Here is a 17,759-nt window from a genome sequence, read left to right as displayed (position 1 = left end):
ACTTGTATTCTATTTATTGGAAAGCAAGTAGGAGACATGACGTGCTAAGCGCGCACGACGCGAGGAGTGTGCGCGTCCATCCCCACGCACCACGTCGCCGGCTGTCGCTGCATGCTCTGGTTCGTGGCCCAGCGAGTCCAGGCCTTGACGTCCTACGCGCGCGGAGTCCACAGGCCGGATCCTGCGCGCATGCATTGCTGATAACAGAAACATGCAAACTATCTATCTATAGCACATAGGAGAGTTTCGTCAGTGGGGTGTTCGAGATATTGCCCAGCTGTGTTCAAATGTCCCGCGGGTGCTTACCTACAACCCGGAACGCGTGAAAGAGTTTCTGCCACGGGCGGAACGACTTGGGGTGCCTCCCACTTCGGGGATGTTCGGGCATGCAGTGGCCGTCGTTTCCTGTATGTCCGAAGAGAAGGTTGCCGCCAAGCTTGAGTTCTTTAAGATGACTCTTGGTTGTTCTGAGTTTGAGGTTTCCACTGCAGTGTCCAAGGCGCCATCTATAATAGGAATATCTGACAAGATTCTTGATCGCAAGATTGAGTTCCTAATCAATGAGGCTATGATGGAGCCACGGTACATTGTGGAAAGGCCTGTCCTGCTCTCATACAGCCTGAAGAAGCGGCTTGTGCCCCGGCATTATGTCTTGAAGGTCCTGGAGGAAAAGGGATTGCTGAATAGCAATAAAAACTTTTTCACAATAACTAGTTTAGGAGAGGAGACTTTCAAATTGAAGTTCATCGACTGTCACAAGGACTCTGTTCCTGGCCTTGCAGATGCTTATGCTGCAACTCGTGCTGGTATTGTGCCCTCTGAAGTCTAATTTTAGCATATCCTTTTGTGTTTTAGGCAGGTGGTGCAACTGTAACTCATGCTCATTAGAAGCTGTCCAGATGGTCATGATTGTTCTCTTCTTTTGTAACTAACATTGGCTGGCGATCGGCTTGTATTTGATCTTTTCATCTCTCAGTATGTATGAAGATGCTGAGCTCTCATACTCATTAAATAGCTTGGCTGCCTAAGATTAAGGTTATTGATTTCTCGTGTATGCCTCTTCTGAAAATAAGCCCATTGAATAGGGGAGCCATTTGTTCTTAAATTGAAATCTCTTTTTTTTTGTTACCATGCTGTTTAGCATTGTGATATTAAGAAGTATGAGTTCCTCGAGAAAAATTTCTACTCTTATAGCCTGTGTATGAGTCCTGGTGCTATTTACAATGCTTTTCTTCCAATATGTCATACTATGCGTTCCTCTCGAAATATTTCTACTCTTATAGCCTGTGTATGAGCCTCGACCACCAGCAATATTCATCTCCACTTTCCAAGCATTTAGTGAAACCTTCACGCTCCAAAACTGATGGGAGAACTGCTTACTGAGTGCAAGTGCAAACAAGGCATGTCACCTGTAAGCATGCTGAAGGCTGGAAGATCAGAGATTCAGAATCACGTAGCTTAACCCAAATGCTGAAGTCTTCACAATTGCTATGCCTTTGGGTATTTAAAGTGAGGCTCAGGAGAAACAGCATAGAGTTGAGGAAATCTGCCATCATATGGTCATTATCTTGTTTCTTAATTATCTATTCCATTATTTCGTTATTGCCAAACCAATGGTGGCAATCAGTTATTCTATTTCACAAGTGTGCACCACTGTACATGATTCGTTTCCCCTCCCAATCTGTTCCACGTTAATGGAAAAACGTCTTACTGAACTTTAGTAAGTAGAAATGCAGGGTGTAGCAAGTCTAAAAATACTCTGTACAAGGATTTTATGTTCCTCATTTCGGTCATTTTGTAAAGATTGCTCCTCATTTATGTCGTCATAGAGAAATTGCTAACTATCTAGTTTATCTTAATATCCATGTGTTTTTGTATATCAGAAGAGGTATTTTAGATAAGATGGAGAAGTTGAGTGCTCAGATTTTGTGTTATCATGCCTTTTTCACCTTTGCACCTTCTGACGAAAGGTGTACGATAGAATACCAGAAATGGTGCCTGCACTTCAACAGTCCTTGCAATTTTCATGCCTCGCATGTTTCAAACGAGGGTAGGTGCAGATAGCATTTAGTTAGGAAAAATCTGCCGCGCCATATTTTGTTCCTAGTTATTAGCATTAGCAACACCATTGAGGGCAATGGTGGCTATCTTCTTTCCTTTTCTATTCCAATCATTTTCTTTTTGCCAAAGCATTATGCTGGTGATCAGTTGTTTCATTCCCTTCCCCTCAAAAAAAAGTTGTTTCATTCCCTGACTGTGCAACTACAAACATCTTGCACATTCTTACCAATGTGTCTGCGCATTATATCAAATGTAAATAAACTTCCGGAGCTTCAGTAACCAGACCACTGCTAGAAATGAGGGAATCGAAAGTAAGACGCCCAAAACAAACAAGTTTAGCCTACTAATGAGAAATACTCCTATATCCTTGTCTCATGCACCGTACTTCCAAAAAAAAAGTACAGAATCTCTACCTGAATGCATAAAAATAAGGGACCCTAAAAATAAATTGTATAGGATATGTGATTGTTATACTGGATTACGCCTATAGATGATAATACCAAAATCCAGTTATCCATCTTAAAAAAGAGAGAGAGAAAAAAGTGACTAGCACATATGCTGATATGCAGCAAATGCAGTGGTCAAATTTTAATGGTCCATGGGTTAGCTCATCTGCACCTAGTTTAGTTCGCATGCTAACAGCAGACTAAATCACATCAGAACAATCTAGAGTGCAAATCCCAATGCTATACGTTAATTCGATCGCAAGAATGGCATGCTCTAACTCATTCCCTCACACAAGACGAGACGCTCTCACTGACCCCATTTTCTAGAAGCACTCTTGCAATTGGTTGTTAGCAAGTTCAGTAGTAGTTGTAGCACGGAGGAGATCATCTGGCGAAGCCCAGTCCCAGGCGAGGCGAGCAGGGGTAGGGCCAGAGATTGACTTGGCATTCCACTGATGCCTCTCAGGGGCTCCATCCATATTGAGATCTGCAGGCCGTCGGCTGGTCCCGTCCCTGAATAAGCGTCTCCTTCAGGGCTCAGGGGGGGAAGGAAAGCGAGGAGGCAACCGCCGCGAACACAGGGCCCCGCCCGGTTAGCTTGGCTCTCGCCATCGCCTCAGATACTGAAACCATCGCGGTCGCAGCAGTGCCTACTGCCTACGCACGCACGCACCATTTCGTACGCCTCCTTTTTTTCTTCTTCTTTTTCCTTGTGGTGTGGTCGGTCGTTGTCGATCGTCTCTGTAGGATGGGATGGGATTGCAAGGGAAAGCTCTCCTGTTTGCGTTTGTCTCGTGCCGCAATGGGGATGTTTCAACAGATGACGCCGAGCCCTGTTTGTTTGGTCCCGTTTCGCATTTCTATGGACGTGTGCGCGCGCCGGACGGCGGACCTGTAGCTGACCGCGCTGTTATGTTTGTGTTCACCGACGGAGAAATCGCCCGACGTGCTTTGTTTGTGATTGCGAGGGTTTTGTTTGTTTGTTTGTCGACACTTGTGTACGTGGAAAACATATGCAGTGCTCTCTCTATATGACAAAGACCGAAAGAGCTCATCTGACGAGTGTGCTATTTATGCTCCTGAAGAAGAAATAATCGCTAGTTCTTACATGTTACAAACAGGCAGCAGCTGGAGCTGTTCTTTTTTCTTTTTCTTTTTGATTTGAAAGATCAGCTGGAGCTGTTCTTGACATAGGAACTAGAGCTAGTGTTGTTGACCATCTGTCCACCTGAACGTATATATCTGAGCATGCCGACGGATCAGAAGTCCACAAACTGATTGCTGAACACCGCATGCCGACAGAAACGCGGCTGTTACTGAATTTGAGCACGTAGCTCAATATATATAGCTCATACGATACTCATGACAAAGAAATGTTTATGACCAGTGCGGCAGTCCTCCCTCTCCCTCGCGTCGAAAATAAACCAATTCAAGAAGAAGCAGGCGGCCATCGATCGGTCGGCAGATGAACAACGTGGCTTTTTGTTGTTGATGATGACGCGGTAGACCGTGATGACCTAACAAGGAGACGAGATTTTCCCCCTTCAGGCTGCGTCGCGAGGAGGCTGGCCTTTAGTTTTCTCGAGCGCAGCGCCTAGCGCGGAACGAAAGGCTCCCGCGCGCCCGCCCGCTGGCTTATTCGTGAAGGGGAGATATCAGATATGGACGGACAGCGACGCGGCACCGGGAGTTTTAAAGTCCTCCTCCCCCTCCCCGCTCCCGGTGATTATTAAGAGCGGGGGCGCGGTCGGCTGTAGGAAAGAAAGAACAGTCGAAGTAAAGCGGAGGACTTCACAGTGACTTCACCCGGCCGGCGTCCAAGCAAGCAAAGCAACCCGGCTGCTCGTCCGAAAATCCTTGGCGGGCGGCGAGCGATCGCGGCGTTGCTCCTCGCCGATTCCAGCTGCTGGGCTGATCGGCGTTCGACGGCTTGGGGCTGGGAGAGTCTGGGCCGGGAGCGATCGCGGGAGACGGAGCGGCCGGCCATGGCGTGGATGCGGTCGCTCTTCTCGCCGCTCAAGAAGCTTTGGATCCGCATGCATTCCGCGCAGAACAAGAGTACGTGCCATCAGCCGTCTCCCGGCTCCTTCTGTCGTTCCTGTTCTAGTGCTCGTGCTTTGATCGCCGATCGATTGCATGCAATCCAATCCAATCCATGTTCTGATATGTTCTCTGCTGCGTGTTGTGATGAGCAGAGAGGGGCATCTACATCCTGTACGAGGACGTCAAGTCGTGCCCCTGCGAGGACGTGCAGATCCTCTGGTCCATCCTCGTCGAGTCGTCCCACCCGCCGCTGCTGCGCCTCAAGCACTGACTCCCTCCGACGACCGGGCTCCAGCCGCCGCGCCCACCCCGTCGAGCACGGCGCAGTAACGTACCGACGGCGGCTGCGGCGCGCGGCCAGAGCATCAGCAGGCGACTGATTGTTCCGACCGACACAACGAAACTGTCGGTGTATTGTACATAAAGATGACGAGTGGCGGTAGTTCACCGTCTTCAACCGTGATAAAGAAGAGTGTTCCCTTTATTTGATTCATGGTCCAAGGAGATGGTGTGCGTAGGAGATGAGCTCCTTGATTCATCATGCCCCGTCCTCAGCAGAGCAGATGCAGAGCAAGGCGTCCCTCACCGACACCGCGAAGCGAGTTTTTTTCCTTTTCCTTTCTCCTTTGCTTTTGTTTTTGGAAAAGGAACGGCACGGTTGGTGATCAGGGTCCTAGCTTGTAAATACAAAAGGCAAAGAGCAACAAAAAAAAAGGTGTATATACGGAGCACTACGCACGCGGAGCACTAGTAGCGACGAGTGATAAGAGTTTTTAAAGGGTCCGCCGTCACAAGTTGCAAGCGTCGCGTGGCTCGCGTGCGCACCACAGCGCAGGCATGGGTGGTGGTTGACCCCCGGGAGCACAGGTGTGGGCCGGCCGGCGACAGAGCCGCCCGGGCAGCGCGGGCGGACGGCCGGCCGGCATGGTTAATGCGCTCGTGACGACGGACGACTGGACGAGGAGGGATCCATCATCCATCCAGTCCGGTGGCGGGTGGCTTTCGATCGCGCATCGTTCGTTTGTCATTGTCAACGTCGCTTGCTAGGTTGGTTGTCGTCACTTCGCCGTCGCGTGACGGGCGCGTCGTGCCCGCCGCGGGGAGCCCAGCCGATCGAGCCGACACGAGCAGGGGAAAGCCTCGCCTCGTTTCGGGCGTTACGTTCAGGGGCAGGCCATCACAAAGCTGGGCTCGATCGGCAGGTTGACAACCCGCAACGTTTCGGTGACGAAGCGGCACAAAAGGCGTTTTGAGTGACCGCATCGCGTTTTAGGCTCTGGAATGCCAACAAGTCCACACACACACTAATCTTAATATAGAGTGTCAGATTAACATTATAAGTGCAGTTTTCCCCTCTCTGGTTTGGCCCCATGGTGGTGGTTGGTGGACACACAAACCACCGTGTATGTCCATCGTGCTCAATCGCTCACGTGCGCGCACCATCGTAGCGAGCTGAGACTACCGACAACACACATCTGGGCCATATATGGACATCTGCCGAAGTGTGCACCACTCGCGTTAACGGACCAGAATGGAAGGCAATGGGCGGACAGTAGAATTTTCAGCATAGCCTGCTTAGCAAATGTATTACTCCTTCCGTTTCAAATCATAAGTTGTTCTAATTTTTTTTAAGTGAAAGCATCTTCAAATTGACCAAAATTATAGAAAGAATTATAAATATTTAAGACATCAAGTAAGTATACTATAAAAGTATAGTTAATAAAGAATCTAATAATACTTATAATATAATTTATTATATAAATTTGATCAAACTTGATATGCTTTGACTCTCCTGAAAGTTAAAATGACTTATAATTTAAGACATAAGGAATATTTAATTACTATCTATAGAGATCCAGACAGAGAGGTCCAATTATTAGCAGATAAATATTAACATTCTATTAGTAAAATGTATTCGAGGTCTCAATCTTTGATAACTCCCCAAAATTATTGCAAAATCTTTACAATTAAGTACAAGCATTGCGTTTGACTTGATACTCACCAAGCGCTAAGGTTCACGTATGCCATCAGGCACCCTGCTTAGAATTGCTTATATATCATAATATTACAAGTATTGGTCATATGGCCATCTCTCCCTTTTTTTCATGAAAAGCCTCAGTGTCGGAGTTATGTCTCTGTTTCATTATTTACAGCAGATTTATTCTCGAGACAATGACACTAGATGGGAAAACTGCTTGCTTCGAAGGCATTGATAAATTACAATTTCGTAGAACTGCTGTCACAGTGACTTATACAAGAATGAAGAATCTAAACTCTTCAGTGGAAAAAAGAAGACTTCGAACTAAGAGTAACATGGTTTTTTTTTTCTGAGCCAAGCTATACGAGCAACAAATGGGCCAATTTCTGTGATCATTAGAAGCCATAGCAATGATTCATGAGGCTATCCTTTTCGCATGTGACAACCTTTTATCAATTGTAGAAACATGTCCATTTTCTACAGTTCTTGAAGTCCCTAAGAAGTAATTGGTAAGGCAACAGCTTATATAACAAGAAACAGGGAATATTTGTGAAACTCTTTTATATTAGAAAAGTCTTACCATATCCATTTTTTCTGAAGAGGAATTAGGGCAGACTCACAATCATGTCCTACCTGAATGCTGCTAGTGTCATTCTGAAGCTACCTTCAGTATTCAGTTATGGACTTCTAGTACTTGATACCAAGCAAGCAAATGCATATCTGAAGTTCATGTTACCTTCTCTCGTAACGCATCTGGAATGAGCAAGCTAAAATGGGTCATACAGGAAAACATGATGCAAAACACACAATGCTCCCGTAATCACATGGAGAATGGAAACAGAAATGAGAATACTGAAGAGCATATAGAATAAGTAAAGTATAGTGAAGAGCATATACAGAATAAGGACTAAAGACGAATTGATCAATAAAAGTCACTTCAATCCATCATACATGTATGTTGCATCAAAGAGGTTTTCACTACCATTAAAGTAAAACGAAATCAAAAGGCATGACAGGCAACAGAGCAAAGTAAAACAAACCCTTAAAATCCATTGGTTCAGGTTCATACATTCACAGACATTGAAGGAGCATATGATACAAAGGAAGATTCAAAGGAAGAAAAGGATTCCAAACATCCAATACAAGTGCAATGGTACTATGAGACTTTGGAAATCACAATGTTTGTTTTTATAACTCGCTTTGGTTTGTCATAAGAGTAATTTGGTAATTAAATATATGTTTTTGTTTCTTTAATACATGGACTAATTAAAGTAGTTGCATGTTGCATCTTGTTTCCTCCTGATTTTATATCAGTATAATATCATATTATAATACTAATTTGATTCAAAATAGTTTTATGAAAAATATAACACTTCCCAAAAAATGAATTAATTAATATGAAATAAATTAAAACATCAAAATACAAAGGCCTAAGAAGAAGAACAGTAATTGAACTATGATGGTTAACAAAATACAGTAATTGTGTTTCGCAGAAGCTTAGTTCAAGAAATTTCAAAACATGAGATGGAATGCACCAAAGTCCCCAAACTGGACATTATAGATTTAACAAGGGCAATAATGAATACAAATAAATATAAAAATACTTAAAGATATTATTAGATCAAAGAACAATAACATGCTTTTCATGCAAACAATGATTAGATTGGGAAGTGTCATACTTATTTTTTCTTGCATGAGAGTAACATAGTCCATACTGTTGTCTCTCCAGATATATGGAAGCACGCTTTGATACATATAGAGTGTTGGACAGATTCCAGCATCTTCCATCCACTGCAAAACCTACATGGACCAAACAAAGACAATAATTAGACACGAGATTAAGTTCGACACCTACAAACTATCGTCCATCTTTTCCCCCTGTTTCATACATATTTTGAGTCAGATACTAATCAACTCCTAGCTTAAAATGCTTGTTGTTTGCTGGAGGCAGAAGGTTGAATGAATAATTTACCATAATTCAAAATTTTCTAACAGGTCATAGCGGATGAAGGCTTCACACCAAATAACAAGACAAAAGATGTCAAACGAAAAAACAATGTATGACATTCTGATTTAAAAGAAATAATGCAGATCTTTAATACACCAACATCTTATCACAATTTAGCAAGTTGCAAATGGAATCTAGCAAATATAATTCTCTTTTTTTAAGGGGGTCTTTTATGAAGGACTCATCAACTCTTATTCAAATGAGATAGTATAGCTGCCTAGCGATAGGCCCTGTGTACCTCAACATACTTTCTCCATTTCCCCACAACTAAGAGATTTCTCAGCAGAATCGTATAAGTAGAAAGGCCCACAGTAGAGCATGAAGTCACCATCTTATAGAACAGCTGTGTGATAGAAAATCATAACAATAAGTATCATCCTTCAAAAAGTCCAAGGAGAAGCAGTAACAGGAAATGCACGACCAACAGACAAAGCACCACTACTGAAATAGTTTTTTCCACAAGTTTTATGAACAAGTCGGTGTGTTCCTCAAGCATCAAAGCATTTCACAAAAGAAACAGTGATTATTCAAAGCTAGTAAAGATGGTAATATTATTCTTCATGCACAAATCATTTATTTGGTAGAGAACAGCAATATATAGGTTACGCATGGAGGCTATATCTTGCTGTCACACATTGGTGCCATTAAGAAACCAACACAGTAACACTGAAGGAAGATTAACATCAGACAGAAGTAGTAATTCCTCTGAAACAAGGAGTCTATCGGAATTTCTGATGTTGAGATCAAATGGTTCTTAGTTTGCAGGAAAAACATTATGGTGCCAGAGCAGTTTCTGCCAGGTAACTGGGTAATGTAAATAAATGATAACAAAGTAGTTATTTCCATGACATTGTCTTAGTTGGAAATTATATAAAAAAATATGTTACACATGGCACCTTCTTAAGGGGAGAAATTATACCTTCATCATGCTCTCTGTCCTGCCACATTTTCCAAGAAAATTTAAAATATGGTTTAGTGTGCCACAAGAAATCGATGAGAGAGAGGAATCCAAATGTTCGATTATTTGACTTGCTGTTTTCCAGTCCCGTAGCCTGTTGCCAAGCAGTAAAAGTCCCACACTCCCACAAGTTAAATTACCAGGACTAGTAATCTTTTAAAAGAAATATAACAGAAAAATAGAACATCAAACTACTCCTTGCATCAAATATCCATGAAAACAAGATAAAAGCATGACATGATCTAGATGATAATGGTTATTGGTGCAGAGGCTCTTTTTCTAAAACTGCAAATGCCCAACAAGTAATATAAAAGGATGTCATTGGATAACTGAACAATCATTTGAACAGAGTAAGCAAACAAATAGTTCCAGTAGCCTCAACACATCAGTTTGTTAGTTACACGATTTGTTCTAACACAAAAGAGAGACATATTACCCATGACAATGTTTTATCCTGCTACCTCAACAAATATACGACTTTAGTTCTATTGTTTCTTATTGACGAGTAATTGTATATATTTGGCGAGGTGACACCAAAACAACAAGCAGGTACATGTGAGTATCTCAAATGGTAACACAATAAAATACAAATGGTAATTCAAAAGTTCAGCTGCATAATACTATGTACATAACAGGAGTGAAAGTTACCCATGCCTAAATATGTAGTACAACTAAACATTGTGATGCTGCACGCTGCAGCAAAATGTAGATACATTTAAGAAGTCAACATAATAGTGGAGAGTGAACACTGTTTCAATAATAATCAACCTAGTCACCAATTCAAGAGTGCACATACAACTTAAAACAGTGGATAAACATACATGGTGCATGAAGATATTATCTCAAAATAAGCCTTTTGGTTCAATTGAATCTGTTTTTGCTTCATGAATTCCATCAACTGAAGGACCCTTTCAGGTTGACCTCCCTTATTCAATGCTTCCATGAGGGATGAACAGACAATAGCATCTAGCTGTATGTCATTACATTCCATCTCTTTGAATAGGTCCCATGCTCTCCTCCAGCTCCCTTATGAGTTATGATCCATATGGAACACAGGATTAGTTAATAATTTAAAACTATTGAAATATTTTCTCACCCTAAGAGACTCTTACCATCATCACTATAGGCTTTAATCATTGTTGTATATGTCAAAACATCAGGGAAGCAACCAGATTCTTTCATAGAATTAAAAGCAGATGCTGCTTCAGTTAGTTTTCCCTGAATTACCATTGTTAGAATACTGATTCTGTACAGTGAACCAGAGAGATAATGCCAGCAACACTTGCCTGTTTGACATATGAACAAATCACGGACGAGTAGACTTCCTTGGTCAAATGAATATTCAGGTCCATCATGTCTTCAAAAAAATGCAGAGACTCTACATACCTTCCCAATTTACAAGATCCGCTAATGAGTATATTGTAAGTCACAGCATCTGGCTTCACATTGCCTGCCCTCATTGACATGTACAACTCCAAAGCTTTCTTATAATCTCCCAAACTTAAATAGCTTCCAATGCCTGAGTTGTAAGCAACTGTATTTAGTTGGATCCCTCGAGACTTAGCTGCTGCAAGAATTATGCCAATTTTAGTTAGCTGCCTGCAGCGGCCACATGCTGTTAACAGAGTACTGATTGAAATAACATCCGGTTGAATGCCATCTTGCTCCATTTCATGCAGCAGACTAATGGCTTCCTTCAACATTCCAGCAGATCCATAAGCATCAATAAGTGCATTGTAACTGACTTTATTTGGCTTGCATGCATTCTTCCTCATTTCATTAAAGACCTCCCTAGCCCTCTCAGGTTGTGCAGATCTACCATAAGCATTAAGTAAGGAGGTATAGGAAACTATATCAGGTCTCAACCCATTTTGCTTCAGTAATTTAAAAGTCTCCAAGGCCTCTGTGTGCATACCATGTGAGGCATAACCACCCAAAAGTGCATTGTAGGATACAATATTAGGTCTGACACCTTCAGCAACCATCATATCAAAGACCGCCTTGCAATTTTCAGCTTGCCCACAAACAGAATAAGAATACATTATGCTAGTATATGTAACAACATCTGGAGGACATATTGTTCTTCTTTCCCTCATTGAGTTAAACAATTCAATAGCTTCCCCATACAGCCCAACCTTTACAAGGCAATGGATCACAATATTCATGGTGCACGTATCAGGGGCAACTTTAGAGGATTTCATAATTTCAAAATAAGCTATGGCTTTTGAATACTGAGCTCCATTCTTGAAAGCAGACAAGACAATGTTGTGCGTGATCAAATCTGGTCCTACACCATTTTCAGTCATCTTCTTACAAAGTTCTAAAGCTTTCTTCCAGTTACCAGCAGCCCCACACGCATTTATAACATTATTATACGTAGTTCGGCTAGGAGGTATCTGCAACAAAAAGTATCTTTTAAAAGAGTAAACTAAACCACCATAATGTATAATGACTAGGATTTTTTTTCCAATGATGTTTCTTTGTTAATGTCACTCCAGGAGCATTCAGGCAATTAGTTTTTAAGCAGTAATCCAGATCTTCATAGTAATCCTCAATGTCTATTCTGGTTTAGTGATGCCTATTCACTTTCAGCAACAACTCTCAAAATTTCATTAAAAAAATGACTGCTGCATGTATTAGGACCATGGTAGCATTTTTTTTCTAATCAATCTATGGGACATCCTTTCAGTCACTGTTCTACAGCCAGAAAGGGAGGACAGACATATTTGGAGGCTATCTTCTAATGGACAGTATTCAGCCAAGTCGGCATATGAGAGTTTCTTCTTGGGTTCGACCCTCTTTGCTCCATGGGAGAAAATTTGGAAGTCCTGGGCACCACCTAAATGTCGGTTCTTCATATGGCTTGTTGCGCACAATAAGTGCTGGACAGCAGACCGACTTGCACGCCGTGGGCTGCCCCGCCCGGAATGCTGTCCACTTTGTGATCAAGATGAAGAAACCATCAACCATCTCCTGGTCGGTTGCGTCTTTGCTACGGAATTTTGGTTTCTTTTGCTAAGACAGGTCGGTCTTCACGCCTTATCCCCACAACCTTCAGAAAACTCCTTTCTTGATTGGTGGGAAAGAACTAGTAGTGCTACTTCTGAGCTGGTGAGGTAAGGTGTTAATTCCCTAATCATTCTTGGAGCCTGGATTATCTGGAATCATCATAATCGCTGTGTTTTTGATGGGTCGGCTCCAAGTGTTGCTGGGGCTTTAATCTTGGCTGGAGAGGAGCGTCGGCTGTGGACCTCGGCAGGGGCTCGAGGATTATCCCTCCTGTCTGCCCCCCTCCCTGGTGGTTAGTCCCTGGTGCTGATTGGTGCTGTTAGGATCGGCCTCCAGTTGTTTCCTGAGGCGTGTTAGGCTGTGAGTGCGTGGTGTTGTGTTTGTGTTGGTGTGTTGGGTGTTTGGTGTAATTGTTGTTGGGTTCTTACACCCTCCTTCTTCTTAATATAATGAGGCGCAGATCTCCTACGTTTTTCGAGAAAAAAAAACATATAAAAAAATTAAACATAACATCAGAATTTGAGAAAACACAAGATTAGTCAGATGTTTTAAAATGGAAAGTAAGCACAACATAAAAAATGAAATCACATGCAAAATGTACCAGCAAGTACATATCTTTGATGTACATGAGATGATTTATGGCATTATAAAACTAAATTTGTAGCAAAGCTACATGAAGCACTATGTACTTTAGTAATTGCCATTAATTCATTATTGGTGTTGGTGCAGGGGTAGTACTACTTGAATTCACTTCCACGGGTATTCACACATGAAAGCATGTGCAAGTGTGCTTCTACCCCTTTTTTTCTCGAATATGCAGGGGAGCTGTCAACGACTCATTTCAATCAAGAAGGTGCTTCTACCTCATTGCCCGGAAAAGAAGAAACAAAAGAAAAGAAATTCTCCCATGAGCATCTATCTACGAAGAATGGAGATTATGAATTTATACTGCAACAATAACTTGTTACATTCATTCACAAGGCTAGCAAGCCTCCACCTTCTAAGCATAGTGAGCAAAAAATTCAATAGTGAGTTCACAGTCTGAAAGCAATCATGAGCAATGATCAAGAAAACTCTCCAAGTTGCTCCATAGCATTAAGAAAGTACAAAGCACATCCAGACAAGTATGGAATTATGACGGAATGAATAATATAACTGTGAAGAATACTTACAGCAGCACGGTGCATATCATCCATAATGTTGATGGCCCAACGCCACTGGCCAGCTCGAGCATGAGCATGGATCAAAGAGTTGTATGTATCAGTATCAGGCTTGCACCTATGGATATATTGTTAGTGTAAAGCATACCAAGAGTGAATAGATAATGGAAAGGCTACCATTTCACCAAACTAATGAAAAGACAATACAAGAACAACAGCTGCATGTAAACTATATTTTAAGCAACATATCTGATTGGTGTGATATAATAACAGTAGAAAATAAGGAGCATGGAACAGAAAAGGATATAGCTGGTAAACGAGAGGAGACAGAGGGCTGGGGTCAAGCCCTGACTTCCCTGCGCTTGGTAGAGAGAGAGGTTGGAGGGAGTAGATTAATCTTGCTTGGTGTTTCCAAAATACATCAAGGACTTATATTATATAATAGGCCTGATTACAATCGCCCCATGCACAAGCAACTATCTTATCTCTAGACAAACATAATCTCCTAACAACCAATATCTTCTTATAAACTGAATCCTCCTTGAACCAAGAGCCTAACTGAAACTGAACTAACTCTGAAACTTCACCGATTACCCTGACGCGGCTACTGCTGACTGCTTGCACCTGCGTTGGTACTGATGGCCCCACATTACAGAGTGGTTCATTATACATTGAAGAATATTACTAAATAACATAGTCTTCACACAATACACCACAATCGTATGTGGGGCCTACAGCAAGTATCCTATTCTGAATCAGTTCGGTGATTCAGCAGCATAGGATGGATTTTCTCTTCAATAGTGTACAATAAGGAAACGCAAAACAAATAAACGTCATGAAACTTTGCAAATGACAATCTAATACGATGAATCAGTAGAACTTCTACAGCAAACTTATTATTTGTAGTTAACTTATATGAGTCTGTGAATTCTTGTGACGGTGAAAGAAAAGAATAGGTAATTATTGTTCAAGGTGTTGAAAGTATGACATATGACCCATACCGCCATTCTTGCATCTCAAAGAACAGGCCACGCGCTTGATCAACCTGATTGTGTCTAGCATGTAACCTAATCATCATGCCATAAATGTCATTGCGAGCACAGTAGTTCTCCTGATTTTTCATCCAGCGGAACACATGTACAGCATGTTTCAAGGATCCAGAAATTGTAATTTCCTACAGGTGACACAAACTGTGTGAGTGCGTTATCACTGGAACAGGCTAACTTGTAATCAGTGAAGTTATGGAGATGTTTGGTTTGCTACAAAATAAGAACCATGACTTGCAAGTGCAGAAGCTACTAAGGTGTTCTATAATACAGTCTCTAATAACATGCCCACAAAAAATATGGTGACAATTGACTATTGCGAGAACAACTAGATTTTCTGAACTGATTGAGAAAACCGTAGCTTTAGAGACATATTGATAGTGAACATCAAAGTTGTAAATGTCCATCTGAGAAATCCATAGACAAAACAAAATATCAGCAAAGTTGCCGATGCCACCTGCAAATAGACGCAAGGCTACCGTAAACTGTAGTTTAATCCTTATATAAAGCACCAAAGATAGTTGCTACAGAATACTTGCGCTATTAAGGTAAATTGATTATCTGATAGCATGTTAGCAACAAACAAAAGTGGTGATTGTAAATTTGTAATCATTGCATAGCGAAAATGATCATAATCTCAACTGAGAATGAACTTGTTACCATCAATACCAACTAGAACTCAACACTAAGGGCCCGTTTGGATCCTTCGAATTGAATTCATTCTAATAATTATAATTTAGGCACAAATTAATTAAGCTAATAGGGTTGTATATGTAATATATTTGTATATTATTGTTAGCCATACAAGGGAGATACTTCTATGTAGCATTTCAACTATAGGGAAGCAAGTTGAAGACCGTGCTATAAGTTAGAGAGTAGAAACATAGCATGATGATCTAGAGAATCAAATTCCATTTCCCACCCTATGAATTTGAGATAGGCTTATGTGAACTTCGGAAAGTTGTGGAATGCCAAATTCCAAACCAAAGCTTAATTTATTGAGTAGATTCCAATTCCTCCAAAATGAAAGGATCCAAACGGCCCCTAAGTGAAATAGATGCTGCACTATAAGTTCACCGCGTACTGCTCCTCTCAAGTATTTGCCCATTTGAATGCCACACTACTGGCCAATAGTAGCATCAGCACCAACAGTCATTTCGTCGAACATGTATCGGTATAGCAAGCAGGCGTGCAGAAAAAAGGGAGAGTATGGGGCTTTACGCGGATGAGCAACGGGAAATTGCGGCGTGCGAAGCGACCGGCCCAGCAGTTGAGCACGGCGTCGACGGCGTGCGCGTCGTTAGGAGGCAGCGCGAGCACGCGCGCGGCGACCTCGGACACCTTCCAGTCCCGCTGCCACCGGTTGCCCTCCAAGCGGAGGCGGTGCCGCGCAGGGAGCGACGCGGCGCGGACGCCGTCCACCTCGGTGCGGACCCAGCGACGGCCGCGGTCGAGGTCGACAGACACGGCAGGCCGACGCTCCGCCCACGGCGGCGGACCGGGCGCGCGCGGAGGAGGCCGCCGCGCCAGCGCGCGGACGACGCGCGGGGGCGCGTCGGGGTTCAGCGACGGCGGAGGCGGGGGTGCGGAAGACATCGCCGCGGCGCGGCGGCTTTAGCGTTGCGGATGGACGTGTGGGCGAGGCGTTTCCGGACTGCGTCATGTGATTTGATAAGTCCGTAAGATTAAAATTCGCTAGCCTTCGCTTTTCTTTTACCTCCGACCTCATCATAAATCATATAAAATAATTTTTTTATAAGAAAAAACAAATCACAGATCCACCGCCGTCACCGCCCCAGGTCGCGGTCGCTGCAGGTAGCCGCCGCTAACGCCCAGGCTGCTCGCCTCCGTCTTTGCCTCGCTCGACGCTCCTCCCAGACTGCTAGCCGTTCGCTCGCCGGAGCCGCATCCGCTCGCCCGCCGCGTCCACTTGTCAGAGCCGCGCCATGCTCGCCCGCCGCGTCCACTCGCTGGAGCCACGCCATGCTCGCCCGCACTGCGCGTTCACGTGCCGGTGTGTGCTCGCCCGACGACCGCCGCGCTCGCTCGCTCGCGTGCTGGTGCTGGTTCTCCGCTGCCGCGTGCGCTCACCCTGAGAAAGAGAGAGGGAGAGAGATAAAAAAAATTCATGTGTTTTTTTGTGCTAAAACGCATGTGTGTTGCATAACATTTCTATAAGTTTAAACCTTAGGCAGGGCTTTTTGATATGTTTAAATCCAAAGTGATTCATTTGTGATTTGATAAGTTTAAATCCAAAATTATCCCATGAGTTCATTATTCATTTTTCATTTGTCAAGAACCATGAGCCTCTTTGGTAGCCTCCTCCACAAATTCTCTGGAGGCTTTTTTTTTCTCCTCTACTATTTATAAAAAACGGTTCTAAGGGTTCCTAAAAAACTAACGTCCGAACTGAAACTAGAGCCATACCAAACATGCCATATAGTTTGCCTATTGATGAGCGCATGTTCTTTATATGTGACATCTCATGGAAGGCGGTCGCCATTAGATTTGTATACAATCTCCATGTTTGTTTATGCTGAAATTTGACTTATGCTGAAATGTTATGAGAGAAAAACATTGTTTCATGGCTGAAAAGTAGTATTGAATAAGTTCAAGACATTTCTTGGTCTATGACACATTTGAAATAGGGAAAACAATATTCTTTTTGATGCCCAATACAATTATGCGGCTAAGAGTCTGCTTTCTCTTACATGTATGGATGAAAACGGTACGGATATTTATTCGACCGTCCGTTCGACCGAACAAATATGAACACTTATCTGGATAGTTACTCGGATATCCGTATTTTTTTCGGATACGGATAATAAAACGGATATCTTAGGCGGATATCAAATACAGATGTAATATCATCGATATCCGGCGGATATCGGATAATCAGATTAAGTATCGGATATATCCGGATATTCCAAACGGATATTATCCGGATATTATTCAAACGACCTTGGATGGAGAAATGATCTAAAATTTAAACCGTCCAAACTTTCTCAAATGGAAAGTTGACCAAAACAACAATTGTAGATCTTGATGAG

The 17,759-nt window shown here is 42.7% G+C and overlaps 2 protein-coding genes across 3 annotated transcripts; one reads left to right on the top strand and one right to left on the bottom strand.

Moving 5' to 3' along the window:
* The first annotated feature begins 376 nt into the window (after nucleotides 1–376).
* On the top strand, nucleotides 377–829 carry LOC136544504 (transcription termination factor MTEF1, chloroplastic-like). Its single transcript, XM_066536645.1, has one exon. It carries the CDS (start codon nucleotides 377–379, stop codon nucleotides 827–829), a length of 453 nt encoding a protein of 150 aa, XP_066392742.1.
* Nucleotides 830–6,587: 5,758 nt separating this feature from the next.
* LOC136542544 (pentatricopeptide repeat-containing protein At2g41720-like) lies at nucleotides 6,588–16,356 on the bottom strand. Of its 2 annotated transcripts, none has more exons than XM_066535045.1 (11): nucleotides 15,931–16,356; nucleotides 14,665–14,837; nucleotides 13,676–13,781; nucleotides 10,781–11,890; nucleotides 10,607–10,712; nucleotides 10,316–10,520; nucleotides 9,456–9,588; nucleotides 8,775–8,879; nucleotides 8,208–8,328; nucleotides 7,109–7,281; nucleotides 6,588–7,023 (listed from the first exon to the last, which is right to left on the bottom strand). In XM_066535045.1, the coding sequence occupies exons 1-10, from the start codon at nucleotides 16,303–16,305 to the stop codon at nucleotides 7,256–7,258; spliced, it is 2,460 nt and encodes an 819-aa protein (XP_066391142.1). In that variant the 5' UTR covers nucleotides 16,306–16,356; the 3' UTR covers nucleotides 6,588–7,023; nucleotides 7,109–7,255. The 2 variants fall into 2 exon arrangements, with proteins under 2 accessions (XP_066391142.1, XP_066391143.1); XM_066535046.1 differs by having other exon boundaries at nucleotides 7,162–7,281.
* Between the last annotated feature and the right edge of the window lie 1,403 nt (nucleotides 16,357–17,759).

The sequence above is a fragment of the Miscanthus floridulus genome, chromosome 3, assembly GCF_019320115.1.
Source record: "Miscanthus floridulus cultivar M001 chromosome 3, ASM1932011v1, whole genome shotgun sequence".
Taxonomy (NCBI): Eukaryota; Viridiplantae; Streptophyta; class Magnoliopsida; order Poales; family Poaceae; genus Miscanthus; species Miscanthus floridulus.
This window is presented reverse-complemented; position numbering and strand designations above follow the sequence as displayed.